General features: G+C 43.6%; 1 protein-coding gene across 6 annotated transcripts in view; it reads left to right on the forward strand.

Annotated features, from left to right (window-relative positions):
- ETS1 (ETS proto-oncogene 1, transcription factor) overlaps positions 1-17,243 on the forward strand; it is a 128,974-nt gene that overhangs the window by 87,917 nt on the left and 23,814 nt on the right. For all 6 annotated transcript variants that reach the window (XM_077112467.1, XM_077112463.1, XM_077112464.1 and 3 more), the window contains 4 exons: positions 10,423-10,542; positions 12,161-12,361; positions 15,091-15,168; positions 16,106-16,354. In XM_077112467.1, the coding sequence (XP_076968582.1) occupies positions 10,423-10,542; positions 12,161-12,361; positions 15,091-15,168; positions 16,106-16,354 (648 nt within the window). The remainder of the gene's footprint in view (positions 1-10,422; positions 10,543-12,160; positions 12,362-15,090; positions 15,169-16,105; positions 16,355-17,243) is intronic.

Below are 17,243 nucleotides of genomic sequence, written 5' to 3' on the forward strand. Positions count from 1 at the left end.
TGTGGGGGGCCGTGTCCCAGGCCCTGCCCTAACTGAGTAGTACTCATTAGCAAATATTCCTTTGTCAATTTGGACAGCGGGACAGGTTCTGTATATAGCGGATAGCTGTGGTGCAGTGCCTCTGCTTGTCTGTTTGTCTCTTGTGCTGAGAAAATGGACATATAGTTTCTTATTTTTCATCGTGCTTTCCCTGGGTTGCCACAGACAGTTGCCCTGTGTGAATGTGTACACGAAATGCTTTTTCCTTCTCTGTCCAGATTTATTTATTAAAAGAAAAACACATCTGCATAAAAAAGCTTTAGAAGGCAGGAAGAATGTCCACTTTGTTTTTCTTTCTGCTGCACCAAGACATGTGGGGTTTCAGCTTCCTCCAAAGGGTTTTTGAAGACTGGCTTTCATCTCAAACAAGGGCTTTTTCCCATTGGAAAAACAGTCCTTTTTTTTTTTTTGGTTTAAAAAGTATTTATATAACGTATAAATAAATAAGAAAGGGGAGAGAAAAATTTCCTTTCAGAATTTATGGAAAAATATTGCTTTTTGAACATCATTAATTGGGAATAAGCCCCTGGATCTTCCCAGCCCATTTCCACTCTGCCTTCTGTCCTGTTTTAGATTTTCCAGTATTTGCTTCCTCTGCTTTCTCCTCTCTCCCTCTTTCTTCTCTCTCCCTCTTTTGCCTCTTCTGCCGCCCTTCCTTCTCCCATCTTTACTGCATCAGCTCTTCCTGCTTTCTTCTCTCGCAGCTCTTGCTTTCCTCCCTGTCTCTTTCCTGGGTGGGCACTGCTCCCCTGCCCAGAACCCTTTTCTCCTCTGTCTCCAGCACCTCTCCCTTCTGCCCCTGCCAGGCTAAGACTGAGCCACTGGGGCGCTGGCTGGAAGAGGCCTGTCTCTGTGTTTGTTTCCTGCGTGGGAGGGAGAGGCAGGCCTTGAGAAAACAGTTCAAAAGTGCAGAAAAACGTTACCTCTTCCAGGCTAAATAAACCGGCTTCACTCCATTTGTTTGCCCAGATTTTTCCTTTGCCCATGGAGAAAACTCCTCATCTTCTGCCTTCCGTAATGTGGTCTTCCTGGTGATTTTCAGGAGCCCCGCCCCCCCATACCTGTCTTGTCCCCAGGCCATGTGCCACGCATGACGGGGCCACTTCTGGGTAGATGGGCTGTGGGGCCACTAGATCTGCGTGTCTGCAGTGTGACTCAGGGATTGAGGCTCTTCCCTTCTCCAGAAAGAACTTGATCCATAAGGAAAATGTGGGGGGAAAAGAAAAGAAATATTCTCTGCTAACAGGTACAGGTGCAAGCCACTGGAGTTTAGTGTCTGAAGGTTTGGGTTGAGTCCTGTTTATATCATATTACTGTCTCTATCATCTTGATCCAGTCATTTAACTGATCAAACATTTAACTTAGTGAGCCTCCGTTTCCTTACCCATAAGATAGAGATAAGACCGAACTTGGTTGTATTGAAGATAATACTAGAATAAGTGAGAAAACACTTTCTAAAATGTAAAATTCTTTTCAGAGATCGGTCATGACAATTATAGTGGCAATCTAATGAAATTAAAATAAATTAGCCCAATTAACCAGTCTCCTGGATCTGGGAAGATGAGAAGATGAAGCATGGAAGACTGATTTGTAAACCAGAAGTCATGGGTGCTAGGAAAATAGCACGATGGAAGATGTCAAATATTTCTCTCTTTCTTCTGTAGTGGGTTATCTGATTTCCCATTGGTACCAAGAGCCTTATGACCCTGTCGTAAGTATTTTTGTTGGAGGCAGGGCAGGAGTTTGCTCTCACTTGGAAGTGTAAGAAGTGGGACGAATCAGTAGGATGCAGTGTGATGGCCTTCCAGAACTTGGGGTTTGAAAGGACCAATTCATGTTTTCCTTCTCAGTAACATGGAGAACACGGCTCTGGGTTTTCCATGACAAAGAAATCACACTGTTCCAGGACAGTTAAGGGCTTGCAAAATATGTCATGTGGTGGGAACCTGGCATAATAATCTGTGCAAGAAAATGATTTTAAACATGCGACATCATCTGCAAATGGCTTAAAATGGTCCTTTGAGAACTTTGAAGTATTCTTTAAAGTATACCATCGAGGTGGTCCCTCTTTGCAGAAATCCTAATCTCAAAGCATTCTTTTAAATTGTGAGAGAGTCGTTAATTTAAAAGCACACTAATCATTAGGGTAAGATGCAGTTTGGGTTCTGGCAGATGCCAAACACAGAAAATAGCTCTGAGCACAGAATTACGTTTTTGTTTTGTGCCAAGTAGATCCTAAAAGAGCACTCTTAGGAAGTTTTTAAAGCCAGAAACCATCTCAGGTCCATTGGATTCATGTAGCTTTGAGGTGTTGACATGGCAGAACATATTTTAGATGATTATTACTACAAAGGAAAAAAAAAGATTCCCCCCCTAGCAGACTGTAGGATGTGAGATAGGTAAGTAATGAGCTAGTCTGTTCAGTGAAAGCAAAGAACCAGTTTCAAGGGATGTCAGTATCCATTTGTATCTTGGATCTGATTTTTACATTCATTTCTCCCATTTCCCCAGTTGCTTAGTTGCCCCTGGGGAAATTGCCACATTCCTTCTCTTTGCTGTCTCTCTAATATCTGGAAATAAAAAGAAAATTCTGTTTATTCTTTATATTTTTACAAGGCGCTTCATCTGTTCAATTTGTGTCATCCACAATTGACTGAGCACCTACTACATACCAGGTTGTGGCATTTTCACACCTATCTGAGTTTATCTTTACTGTGAGAGTGTAAGTCTGTTCCATCTCAGGGGTCCACTTGCTAGAGAAGATGCACATTTAGAAGTCATTCCAGCAGGGCACACGCTCATTCAGGCGCTTCCTCTCTTAGGCCATTTACCCAATGCTTACTTACAGTGGGAGATTTGAATTCTTCTAAGGAAAGAGCAAGAACATTTAGCTCCGGGACCCAGGGGGGGAGTTCTACTTTCTGGCTCGGCTCCTAGAACGGAAGAGCTTCTTCTGGGCTTCCCTGAACACCTGGAAATGATTTGGGTTTTACTCTGGCTTTGAGACATTTGCTGAAGTGGGGGAGTGGGGCGGGGGAGGGGGGCTAGGAAAGAAAGAAATCCAGCGATTAAAAATAGCTTTTGCATGTCAGGTGCCTGAACGAATTTGGGAGCATGCCTGCAATCCCTTTTGTCTGGCAGGTCTGAACTCGGTGCTGCCGAATTACAACTGCTTTCATTTGTTTTTCCTGCTTCCCTGCCATGTAATGGTCAGGGTCTCATTGGAACCATGTGTGCCTCTGGTGAGTCACCAGGTCCTCAGGACTTCAGTGGTAATAATGTGTTAAAACTCCTTCTGGGGGATGGGGCAGGGGTGGATGAAGGGAAGACGGGAGAAGACTGAGGTCACTTCCTACAGATGTTAAACACTCACAGCCCTCTCTGTAGGCTTCCTTCTCAGGCCCGGTGGCGGGACCCGAGGCTGGCTTTTCTGTGCAGCATGGAACCAGCTTTGCTTTGCAGAGGGCTGTCTCTTGTCCTAGGGCAGCTTCCCTCTGAGGCGCGGTGCCACTGCTTGGCACTGTTGGACCCAAGCAGTGTACATTCCCATAGTGGCGGTGTGCCTTGGCGGCCGGGCCGTGGAGCTTGTAACTTGAGACAGGCTTGCATTTTTGGTCAGCCAGGTCACTGGAGGGTGAATTGAGGATTTTCTGAGCAGCTTCTTTCTCCCTTCCTTGGAGAGGATTTTATTGGCCAGTGACGTCAAGGGAGGTGGGTATGAAGAGCAGGACAGAAACCCAGTCATCTGTTTCCCTAACCAATAGACTCTTGGGTCTCGTGGTGTCTCACTGTTGGGGACACTGATGGCTTGGTGGGGTGGCTGGCCCAGAAGGGGCCCTGAAGCCACTTCTTGCTTAGCTCCTCCTGAAGCCAAGACCCCTGTTCCCCTCCCATTGCTCATTGTTCGGTTTTGAGAACTGATCCGAGGGGCTGAGGAAGGATGCTTCTTTCTCTACTTTGCATTAATGTAGGCAAGAGGCTCTCTAGGTTATACTGAGCCCCCTCTGCTGCAGGTCTCCCTGCCAGGTTGTGGTGTCTATTACAGGGTTCAGAACCAAGGCTGTAGGAAGACGAAACCCCTGATAGAGCCTTTTGACTGCTAGTTTTATTCCACCCTTGCATGAATGAGAGAAGGCAATAGACTGTCCTTAAGATTCCCTTTCTGCATCCTTTGAGATTGTGAGCAGCTTCATGAGTAAGTTCTCTTAGAGGTCTATAAAGAGCTTCCCAGGGATAATCAATTCTAAAATCTGTCCATCACGTGGGCAATATAGTTTCTCTCTATTTGTGTTGGTCTGAAAGAGGCAAAGCACCTTTTCTCCTCCGCCAGAACTTGTTCTAGGTGGTTTGGCAATGGAGCTTTCAAACTGCCCTTTTTTTACTTGTCAGGAAAATCCGCAGGCTTTTTGTGCACTTGTTTTTGTTTTTTTAATAGTTATTTTTATGGCATTCACCACTAGGAAGACTGAAAGCGGTAGCTTTCTGCCTTTAGGAAGTGGAAGTCAAAGGGACTAGTTTCCCGCCCTAATTTGAAATGATCTTCTCCAATCCAACATCATCACTTCCCAGATCACGATAAAGTCTTTCGTGCCACTGGATTTTTTTTCTTAAATAGTCAATGAAGTCACCAATTTTTGCTTCTCCCAATCTGCTATACATGATAGCCCGCTTCTGTCACTCTCCCCATCTTGCTGCTTATGTAATTAAGGCAAAGAGGGTTCCCTGTTAGTAAGGGGTAGAAACATTTGAACCCAGATGTTCTATGGTTCAAGTGGGCCAGTAAATGAGATGTAGACCTGGGAGTCAACACCATGGAAATTGATTTTAAATCCATTTTTCTTCTCCTTGAGTTTATAATATTTATAAGCTTTCATCCTTCTTTATCTCCAAAAATAGCTTTCTGATAATAAAATATTTGTGTGTGAAATGATATGTTGTCTGGGACTAGCTTTATGCATTTGTAGTGGAAAAGGGGGAGATGGAAAAAACTGCTAATGTAGATAAAACATAAATGGGAGTTCATTATATTACTCTCTCTACTTTTGTGTATTTTTTGAAATTGCCATCATGAAAAGTTAAAAACTATATGAAGAATAGAGACATTGCATATTTATGATCCCTTTTAGAAAGGTACCCAGTGTGATTACATTAACAACAAATCTGAGATCAGAACCTTGTCTTTTGACCCAGGATAGCTCAGTGCATTTCCTACTAATACACCCCCCCCCCCCCTTTTTTTCAGAATTCTGTCTTTCCATTTAGGACAGGACGCTGTGCTCCCCCCTACCCCCTGCCCATGAATTCGAAGGTTACTTCTTGGTTTCTCTTAGCTTTAAGAAATATGATTTCAGTAAACCTTTATGTAATGAATTAGCTTTATATTATGCACAGTTGTCCATCAGTGTGACTGGGGGGTGAACAGACAGACAGGGAAGCCAGGTTGTCATTTAACCTAGGAGGAAGGAAGGAAGGAAAAAATAAAAGAAGGAAGCTCACTACCCTTACCTCCAAGGAAGGAAAAACTTCCTATAGATTCTCTAAAAAGCCTTTTAATTATGTCTTCAGGGGCTAGTCATATGAAACTCTGGGTTTCTTGAATCTAAGAAGGGTTTTGTTTAAGTTTTTAGGAAGTTCCTCACATTTACCTACTTCTCAAGTCAACTGAAAAATAAAAGTTCTATTTTCTGTCCCTGAAAAGTTTAGTTTTCTTGAATCTCCTGTTTGGATCTTCCTGTTTGTGGCCCAGTAGAGCAGGTAGAAAGACCCTGAGTTAAAAGTTAGAAGACTGGGTTCCAGCCTGCCTGGGTCTCCCAAGTTCTGTAACCTTTGGTCAATCCCTTGATGTCTCTGGGTCTTGATTTCCTCATCTGTAAAATGGGCATCTTATCATACTTCTACAGGTCCCTCAGAAGTTTCATATTGTGAGGATATGGTGGAATAGCATATGTGAAATGTCTTGGAAAACTCTAAAGTGGTTTTCAGATGTATGGCATGCACGTTCTTGGTATTTATCTCATGCTGATATTGATTCAAAGCCCAACATGCATCGCTAGTAATATCATGATTCATCAAGATAAGAAAAGTGAAACATGTACCCTGGATTCTTTGTCCTTGGCTCCATCCTTCACCACTTCTCCCTAGTCGCCCAGATGCTCCAGTATTTTCTCACTTGAGAGTGATGAGAGAAGAAACTCAGGAGCTCAGTTGGGCCGTATGTCTTATAACTTTCTGATGAACAAAAGCCACCTCACGTCATTGATGTGAGCTGTTTGGCTTCAAAGAAAGAATGGTGTGAAGTCACGTGAAATGCCCATGAAGAGTTCTTGGAAACTAAACAGGCTTAAACTGTGAGTAAATGAATTGTAACCCTTGTTTTATGTTTCACTTGAAACATCCATGAGATGGTAGGAGATTTTGTTCAGGGTTAGGCCACAATGAAAAATGAGCAGATGTTTCCCTGCATTCAAAATGCACTGGCTTACTAAGCCTCTGCTGATTCAAGGAAAGCTACCTGCTCATTTCCACCTGCATTCTATACTGTGTAGGCTTGGGTAAGATGTAGTTTGGATGGTTATTGATTCACTGGCTTTCCTCTCAGAAACCAAGCAGGCAGTTCTTAAAGATATATTGACTCAGATTTAGGATTCTGAAGGAATAATCAGTGGGTAAGAAGTGTAATATAGTTGTAATATATTTATGTTTTCAATTTCTGATGCATTTTGCTCAGAAACTACACCGCATCTGCGTGCGATTTCTCCAGATCAGGTTCTCGGCATTTTCAGACAAATATTTTCTTTGAACTGAAAATGCTGTAATGATTGTCACAAAGGCAATTTCAGTGTTTTTCCACAAAAGATTTACTATTAGTTAATTTCTATGGTGGTATCGATTAATTTTTAGATGCCGTTCCTAAGATTAGAACTATTTGGTACCTAATGCCAAAGTATTATAATACGTAATGAGGCACAGTATGGTAAGAATAACTGAGAGATGTTAATTTCAGCTAAAACATGGTAGGTTTCCTACCTGGACAAGGATCTCATGATTGTTACTGAAAAGTGTCATTAACAGAACTGCTCTAGCCATAAGCTAAAACGCGGAGCAAATTTTTGTGTTAACGTTGTACATGATGAAAGTTTAGTGTTTTACATTGATACCCATCTTGAAAGTGATTATTCATTCTCCTTTAAGGGCGATGCCCAAGCCTCCTAAAGAGACAGTGCTGGCCAATTGTATGGTCACTCAGAGAAATTTTGCTTTTGATTTTTAACTCAGAATTTCACACTTGACAATCGTGGGTAAAGCTCTAACTTTCCCGTCTGAATCCTTTGGGTTCTAGGGCCATGAGAAGGCCTCCTCCTGAGCTCAGTAAGTCCAAAGGTGGGTGTCCTGTCTGTGCCTGGATCACCTTTGTCAGCTGGATTGTGAGCTCTATTTCAAGAGACCCAGCACTTGCAGAGTCCAGCAGCCAGAGGTACATGGTACGGCACGGCCCCCAGGGCCTCTGTGCAGCTGCAGCTGACAGCATGCGGACTGGGCTTTGGAGACACCATTGAGGTGGACAGGCAAAAGGAATTCCAGCTGTTTCCCTTGGAGAGAACCAGTGAGAGCCGGGAAATGCTAGCCTCCTAACAGGAAGCAGACAACTGTGTGGAGAACTGTCAGCCCAGCGGCACTGTCCACACCATCAGATGATGTGAAGTTGTCAGAAGCAGGCTCAGAGAAGCCTCTTTCAGCCGCCGTCCTTGACCCTCCCATTCCCTTGCCATCAGGCTGCTCAGACTGTGTGTTTAGCAGATGTCTGGGGCCTCCTAAACTGTCTTATCCCTTCATTTCCAGTTTATAGCAGAACCATTGCTTGCCCGTTTGGCCTGACTCTATTTTCCACGTGTTGCCCTGGCCAATTTCCGCCATCAATAAATTCTTTTCATCAAGCCATAAATCTAATGGAGGAAACAAACACAAACGAAGCCCCACACAGTTCAAGTTCACAGATTTGCTTTGGATGAGAGTGAGGGGAGGAAAGTTGATTCAAAGTTGCAAAAATGAAATTCAGTACACGTGTTTATGGACTCACGTTTTGCCATGTGCCAGGGGATGGGAATGCTGCGGTGGTCTCTTCTCTCAGAAGCACTACTCTCTTTGGTAAAACTGCTCCAAGGGGAGACATTTCTGAACCTGCCACTTGGCTGTTCTTAGGTGTAGAGTGGTAGAGCAGGGAGGAAGGGGGAGCATTGATGCATTTCTTTGTGACTCATGGGATGATTCCTTCATTGTTGGAAGAGCTGGGTGTTATGCAATCAACATTTTTTTCCCCTCCCCCATTTTTTTTTCCCTTAACAATCTGGGATTTTCCATCGTTTTGTCAGCCTTCCTGGGGACATGTTGATTTTTCCACTGGGTGTTTTTGGCATGTCCCTGGAACTTCAGATTGCCCATCTGACGGCAGGGCCTCGAGGGACAGCCACAGTGAACCCTTCTGTTTTCCCGGGACAGAGCCTCCACTTGCATCGGTGCACTGACAGCTCTGCTGAAAGCAAGCAGGCGGGAAAGGAACTCTTCTTTCTTGAAATCTCACTTCCATTCATTTCGATATTCAGAGGCACTATATTTGCTTTTTTTTTTTTTTTTTTTTTAGCAGTCACCAGTTGGTCACCTTTTCCCTTACGTATTTCCATGTTGGTCAGCCAAAAACTCATTATGTATGTCTTGGGAATTTTTTAACTAGCCAGGTTTTAGAGATGGCTAGCTGAGGAACTTCTGCAATAGCTGCTCCTGAAACTCAGCCACTTTATAACTCAGTTTTATATGATACGCTTGAACACTGAGCCTGACGAAGGTGACTGCTGGCTTGAAAGTACTACATTAGAGCATGTCACTGCCGAAAGATCACAGAAGGGCTAGTAGAAGTTACCAGGGCATTTCTTTGGTTACTAGGTTGTTGTGGGAAATTGTGCTGAGGTTAAATTCAAATGTTTCAATTCAGCCATATTTATTCTGTTTGGAAGTGGTGTGGAATTTCAGGAGGGACTGACACAGCAGGGATAAAGATGTACATGGTATAGCAAAATGCTGAAATGTTTGCAAATCTGCAGATTCTTCTTTACCAATTATGTATCCAACCAATCAAGCTTTGTAGATTTTACTTCCTATACACCCCACACTTCTGTCCACTTATATAATCTGTACTGCACCTTCCTCTTCAAAAGCTGCCATCATCTCTCACCAGGAGTAATGCAATGACTTTCTAGTGAGTCTTCCCACATCCATTCATACTCACTTCCTAAACCGCTTTACAGAACAGCTAATGTGACCTTCTTAAAACAAAAGTGCTCATGTCATTCCTGAGCAGAAAGCTCCCAGTCACTTTCTATGTTCACTTAGAATAAGATGATAAATTCCTTAACATGCTCCCTGCTTACTTCTTCAGCCTCATCTCAAGTACCTGTCCTCCTTGATCACTCTGCTTCAGTGCATTAGTCTTTTGTTATTGAACCATATTAGGTCTCCTCCCAACCCATGACCTTCATTTATTCCCTTTGTCTAGGATAGTGGTTCTTTAACTTTAGGATGCATCAAAATCATCCGGATTCTGTGTTAAAACACATTGCTGGCCCCACCCCTAGAGTTATTGACTCAGGAGTTCTAGAATGGGGTCTGAACATTGGTATTTCTAACAGTTTTCAAGTGATGCTGGTGCAACAGGATCTGCAGACCACTTTTCCAGAAGTCTGATCTAGAGTTTTCTTTCCTTCCTAAAGTTCTGTGTTCCTTCAGCCCTGGGGGCAAACATCTCTCTCTTCCTAAGGGAGGCCATTCCTGACTCCTTTAGACTTGCAGAAATTCCTACAAGTTATATATTCACATTGCATCTTTTACTTTCCTTTGAAGCCCTTGTTATTATTGTATTTGAATAGTTAATTGTGTAAATAGTTATTTAATTTGACTAAATCCTCTCCCAGAGTCAGATATATAGTTCCATGAGGGGAGGATCCTTTCTGTCTTGTTCAACATTATTTCTCCAATTCCTTGCACATAGCAAGTGCTAAATGTTGGTACTTCATTTGCATAGGCAATTGGAAGTTTCTCGTAATGTTAACACTCTCACTGGGTACTCAAAAGTGGGCTATGGGTAAGCTAGCAGAGATGTGAAGAAAGGATGGACATATTTTGTTTAATAAGGATACAGGGCCCTCTAGAAAAGACTCAGGGTATTTTAAGGGGCCTAGTCCATTGTGGAAAGCCCCCTAAATTTTCCCAGTCCTGGTGAGAATGTTAGCACAGTTGTTTCTCAGCTTACCATCTTCTTCAGCCTGTTGTATTTTATGGGTGATTAATCACCTATTTAATTTTTGTTAATATTTGTTACTTTTTTCCTCACAGACATGGAATGTGCAGATGTCCCACTCTTAACTCCAAGCAGCAAAGAAATGATGTCTCAAGCATTGAAAGCTACTTTCAGTGGTTTCACTAAAGAGCAGCAACGACTGGGAATTCCAAAAGGTATGCTTCTGCCCTGGGAAACAGAGAGGCTGGGCCTGGGCCCTTGCTGGTGGTCCGTTTTTCATCCATGGTGTTAGGTAGATGTTCTTACTGGCCATGCTTCAAGACGCACCTGCAGATGGTTGCAGATGTCACTTAGGAAGCATTCGTGCTTCCCCATCTTCTAGGCTTGTCAGTGCTGTGTTGGGGCCATAGACACCAAGTTGGTCTGCATATTAGAAGCACCTCAGGATCTTTAAAAATATCCCACAGCTCAAGCCCTATCTCAGACCAATTAAGTCACGGCCTTTAGGATATTAGTCATTTTTTGAAACTCTTCAACTGGTTCCAAAGTGCACACAAGTGTGGGAAACACCATCTTGACATCACTCTGGGCCACCATTGGATGAACTTGGAATTAATTCAGTGACCTGCATTTTTTTTTTTGAATTTACTAATGTTCATTTCTGTTCCACAGGCTTGGGTGAAATGTGTTTGTACTCAGGTGTTCTAGCTTGAAAGGGTTTAATCAGAAGCCCAAGGGAACTAGAATTGTTAGAAAGGAAGGATTATTGGAGAACACTTAAGCCATCCCCAAAGAACACTTCATGAACGATCAGAGAACAGAAAAAGCACTTTTCTATTGAGTAAGAATCATACTCCCTTTTAGATCAGGCACTTTCCTTTGATGAGAGACTTTCAGCTCTGTCAGCCCCACGCCTTGGAGTGAGTTTGTGATGTACGCATACATATTTTCCCATGTGTACTACCTTACCACAAACCTTAGTTGACAGGAATACCAGACATCCTTGTGGGACCACAAAGAAGAATAATGTGAATTTTGAACACGGAATTCCCCCAACAACTCATAAAAGAGTCTTTTTGACTCTTTTGATAAAAGGGGTTAACATGGAGGGAGGGCAGGTATGACATGGACACCACAACCTGCTCTTTAAGGTGCCGTGGGTTGCTGCAGCCACCTTAAATCTGAGGTCGTGTATGGAGATGATATGTTGTCAGCTCTACAGCACTACTCAAAGCAGGGTCTGTGTTTGCATATACTTTGCAGGGTGTCTGGTATAATATAGGCACCTAATAATATTATTATTGTTAAGTACCATTGCAATGACTTACAGTTACTAATTGCTTTAATTATTCCTGAACATAATTGGCTAAGATTATGATAAATGAGAATAATGATCTCAAATAATAATGAACCACAAGGTAAGACAAAGTGCAATCTCCAAAACATGCTTTGTTTGTTATCATTGCATTAAAGAAACCATTTGGTCCCTGTCCAGGGCTTTAAAAGAATATGTAAGTCTAATGGAAAGAAGGCAATGGAAGTGGAGGTTCATGGGCATCTTGGCCTGAATAGAGAGTAGAGGAGGCTCATGTGTTTCTTTTTGGTTGACTGAAGTGACTGCTTAGCCATCAAGTTAGGGAAGGTCAGGTATTGAATGAAGGGAGGAGGGTTGTGGAAGATACCCAACAACATGCATTTGCAGACTGGTCCTTCCCTGTTCTGACATAGGTTAGCATCCTTGGCTAAGCTGAGGTCCCTTTAGTGTCTTCCCGGAGGTTCAGGTGAGAGTTAAGAGCTTGACCTGCTGGATCTTCATTCGGTTTCTTCCCTTAGACCCCCGGCAGTGGACAGAAACCCATGTTCGGGACTGGGTGATGTGGGCTGTGAACGAGTTCAGCTTGAAGGGTGTGGACTTCCAGAAGTTCTGTATGAATGGCGCAGCCCTCTGTGCCCTGGGGAAAGACCGCTTTCTTGAGCTGGCTCCGGACTTCGTTGGGGACATCTTATGGGAACATCTAGAGATCCTGCAGAAAGGTAAATGTGTGGAAACAGGGTGGGGTGGGGGCTGCATGGATTACACATGTGAATGGGTAGGTAATACAACCCTCTGGTGGTGGGACAGTGATGCGGTTTTCTATGAGTGTCCTATCATAAGAGAAGTGCCAAGTACAGTGCATTGCATACAGCAAGGGCTCGATAAATGTTAGCTTCCTTTTCTTCTTTACATTGGGGGTTCAGGCTCACAACAGGATTTTCAGTCTTTGATACGATTGTGCACCTGAAGCTTGTTGATATGCAAATTTCTGATCCCAATCTATGTATCAGAGCCATATACTGTTTGAACAAGAAGTGTCCACCGCCTACACTGAGATAGCTTGCTTTGCTCTTTTTTTTTTTTAAAGAACAGGTCTTAATGTGCACCCCCTTGATCTCTGGCATATGATACCTGGGCACATCCACAAGAAGGCTTAGCTTCTAGGTGCTTGTTAATCAGACAGGCTTCTTGGCTCACCGATTGGTTTGGAACTGCAGTAGGCCCATGTACCTCTTACATCTGGAGCAGCAACTGTGAGGTTATGTCAGGACGCTGTGTTGCAACCTTGTAATGACATAGCCGCCCCCTACCACCCTCCTCCAGCCTTTTTGGACCAAGTGACTCATGGACCACAGTCCTGGCTGAGTATAGAAACAGCAGCAGGCGGCAAACTTGGGTGTTTTTGCGCTTATTTTTCTGAATTTCTTCTTAAAATAAATTGCAGTTACCAGCAGTCAGCAGTGCCCTCCAACTGACTGTAAGCCTAGAAGCCGGCTGCCCTCTGTAACCCAGGCCCACCCTTTCCCTGTGGTCGCCAGCTCCAACCCTTGGCACAGATGCTGGGGGAAGGGAGCAAAGCTCGGGATTAGCAATTTTATTCCATATAATGCCTTCCTTTGTTTAAGAATATTTTCCACACTGCAGTGCCAGAGCGATCGGAATTAGATTTCACTGGGCCCAGAAGGATTGTCTTTATTTCTCCTCTCTTCTGCTTCCGTTGGAAAATAAATAAATAAGCGGAGTAAAGAACTTGGGCGAGTCTTTGGGGGACCACTCGGGCTTCCCTGCAGCGACAACGTGGTCTCCATGTCGCTGCATACACACCCACTCAAGCGTGTTGACGTGAGTGAGCTGTTGATGGAGGGAAAAGGCAGGGCAGGCTCATGACATATCTGATTGAGCTGTTGACTTAGCAACACAACAGCAGATTCCTCCAGATTGGGTATCCCAAATACATGCTTTTAATATAATGTTTCCTCCGATTTACCAAAATGGAGCCCCCAGGTGTTCTGGAGTGTTTTTAGCCTGCCTCTGATCATGGTTCTAATTAATATCTAGGGAATGTTTTCTGGTCTCTACAATGCTTCGAAATACATTTTTTCTTTTGTTTCTCCAAATAAGATAGGGGGCAGATATTATTGTCCTCATCTGTAGGTGATTACCTCATTGTCACTCATTTCCTGAAACAAGGGTTTCTTTTTTTATTTAGTTTCCTCTCCTGTGTTCTTCATATAATGATATGGCCTTGTGAGGCTCTGGGCTTCTAAGATTTGGCCCACTTTTCTGCAAGAGTCTTGGATTTGGTTTGTGTGGGAGCCAAAGTTGTTATCATCCCATTCAATTTTCTGTCGAGTGATGCAGCAAGAATCACCCCCTTCTCGATCCTTGAAGAAGCTGAGCAAGAAGTCTATTCTGAGGCTCCAGCTTGCATTCTCTAATTAAACTAATGCAGCTCAGTACCCAAAGAACATAGCTGCTTGGGGTGGGGTGGAAGGCCAAAGGTACGGGGGATGTTTCAATCTGATAAGCTGCTAAAGCAACGTTTAATCATGTTATCTCAACCGGGAACTGTTTCTCTGTGCAGGCATAAACATGTTCCCCTGCAGTCTCTGCTCTCAACAAGCTATCAAATGTCTGAGGAAAAACCCAAACTGGTGCTGTCTTCATAGTGAAATATGATCAGAGTACAGCATACAGGAGTCAGGAGCCTCACTGTCCGATTCCTAGCTCCCTTTTGAATCCCCAGCTCACCTTAGCTCCGTGGACTGCTTGTCCTTAGATACCTTCCATCCACATTCTTTTCTCATTCCTATGGAAGCTGGTGTCTGGGCAGCACTTTGGTTACATTTCTCTTCTCTCCCTGTGCATGGGCCCTCTCATGTATCATCAGATGGGGTCCCCTGAGCAGTCTGCTTCTCATCTGGGCCTGAGCTGGAAATCTAAGGGCAATTGAAGAAAATCACAAAACAAAACCCAGACATCTGTTAGAAGAAATGGAGGAAATACAGTCTACCTGCCTAAAGACTCCAGTCGGTTTCAGAAGTGTATTACAATTGCTCGGTTTGAGATTGGGGGCTGGATCTTGGCCAGCTCTGGAGATGTCTCCAAGCCTTTGGTTCTTGTATGGCCTCACATTCTGCAGAAATGCATCTGGAGTCAGAGCCTGAAAGCCTTCCCAGCTCTGAGAGATTACTCACAGATTCTCTTTCTAGGACATCAAATCCCATTTTGTACCTACTAAAGCCATAAACTTTGCCATACTTTTGTGATCTCACCCCAGACCGGGACCCAGGCAGGGTAGACTCAGACTCCAACCTCAGTTAAAGGACATGCAGAGTTCTTAGAAGGTTGCTGAAGACATTGGGGCCCTTGCATCCAGGGTCCTCTCACGCCAAGAATTAGTGGTGAGTTGACCTCTTTGTTTCATTCTCTATCCTGTCTGTTGCAGAGGATGTGAAACCATATCAAGTTAATGGAGTCAACCCTACCTACCCAGAATCCCGTTATACCTCGGATTACTTCATTAGTAAGTTCATCTTCTACTCCCCTTCCCTGGCCTTGCTCATTGTAATGGGAACCTAGGAAGGGGTCTCATTCCAGTTGACTTCAGGCTCCTTTGGGGGTAACTCTTCTTCCTTGTTAGTTTTGTTGGTTTCCTACAAAGGCACAAGGTTTCAACCTATTTATACATTTTATTAACCTGCAGGATTATCCATATCAGCTTTCTTCCTCATGAAAGACACGTGGCACATCAGCTACGGGGACAATCCGACTTAGCCCCTAAACATTTTATCTTGTTGTATCCCATGCACCATGGTGGCCAGCAGAGGCTGGGTTAGGGATTTGATCTTAGCCTTTGCTCTTTCCTTTTTACTTGTGGAGATGACAGATGTTCGTCTGAAATCCTTCCCCAAGAGTTTGGCATACAGCTTCCAACTCCATTACAGAAAACAGCCTCCTTTCTACTATGAGATATCTAAGCGTCCCCTTTTTGTAGGAGATATCGCAGGGGTGTCCAGATGAGGCCAGTCAGTGTAGGACTGGTCTCACTTCCTTCCAAAGGGAGTCTTAAAAAAAAAAAGGGTTTTGTCATTGTTAGTTTTCTTTTTTATGACATTTAATCCACCCCCACCAACAATATTAACTACTATGTATCAAGAGCTTACTATATGCCAGAAATGGCGCTAGGCATTTTACATATACACTTTCATTTCACCTTTGTCACGACACCATGAAAAAAATTTGCAAACATCCCTGTATCATAGATGAGAAAATTAAGGCAGAAAAGGGAAATAACATCAGCTCCTCAGCTATTATGTAGTGGGGGCACAGTTAACCATTCAGACCCTTCTGACTTAAAATGATTTTCTTTTATTCTCTAAGGTAGCCGGCTTGTTCCCCAAGCTGCTTGTTTAGGGCACAAGTCTCTCCACCCTCCAATGGCGAACCTTCTCTGTTTCCAGGCTATGGTATCGAGCATGCCCAGTGTGTCCCTCCATCGGAATTCTCGGAGCCCAGTTTCATCACAGAGTCATACCAGACCCTCCATCCCATCAGCTCCGAGGAACTCCTCTCCCTCAAGTATGAGAACGATTACCCCTCAGTCATACTCCGGGACCCTCTCCAGACAGACACTTTGCAGACAGACTACTTTGCAATCAAACAAGAAGTTGTAACCCCAGACAACATGTGCATGGGACGGACGAGTCGTGGTAGGTCAGATTTCATCTCTAAAATCTCTTGAGCTTCCAAGAGTTACTTAACTTTGGGAGCTTTCCAGATCCCATTTTTTTCCTCGCTTACTCGCCCTGTACGTTCCTCGGTTTCAGCCTTCTCATCTCAGAATGAGTAGATCTTAAGAACTTTCCATCATGGAACTTTAGCAAAGTCCGTTTGAATGACAAAGACCAAGGCAAAATTGAAATCTGCCAGGACAGACAATCAGGTATCTTATTTGGGTAAAATACTTTACCTAATTAACAACTCTGGCTGCGTGAGGTTGTTCTCATAAGGTATATTTTATTTGCTTTGAGAGGATTTTGCTTGAGGAGGGCACAATCAAATAAAAATGGTCCAGGTAGCCCTCTTGGAAAACGGTTAAGCTTTGCCTGTCTTGTGGTGTTCCTTCTAGCACATTCCGAGGTCAAATGGCGAATCCTGGTTTGGTACCTGGAATGACCTCTCCTGCCCAGCTCAGGATCTTTAGCCTTCTTGTGACTTCTTTGGTTTGGGAAGATACAGGATGGTTAACCAACGGTTTATTTGGAACTAGTCATCAGCAGTGTGGTCAAAGTGTGTATTTAGCCAGGGGACCAGGGAGAGAGGTGGCCAGAGGCTTCCAAAAGAAGGCTCTCTTGTTGACATGGGCTACTATGATAATGATAAAATATTCGCTGACAGTGAAGTAAAGGTTTCAAAATAGAGCTGGCTGACGTAAAGCAAAAAATATAAACAAAATAAACCTGAATTTTATGATCCAAGCATAAACACTCAGATGTGCAGCCCACCTGGTAAAGTTTCCAGATTGTTTTGTTCATGAGCACACCGAAGTCCATCCTAGGGAGAGATCTGTTCAACCAGGAAGAACTGGCTGATATCTAA

The sequence above is a fragment of the Tamandua tetradactyla genome, chromosome 8 (genome assembly GCF_023851605.1).
Source record: "Tamandua tetradactyla isolate mTamTet1 chromosome 8, mTamTet1.pri, whole genome shotgun sequence".
NCBI classification, from domain to species: domain Eukaryota; kingdom Metazoa; phylum Chordata; class Mammalia; order Pilosa; family Myrmecophagidae; genus Tamandua; species Tamandua tetradactyla.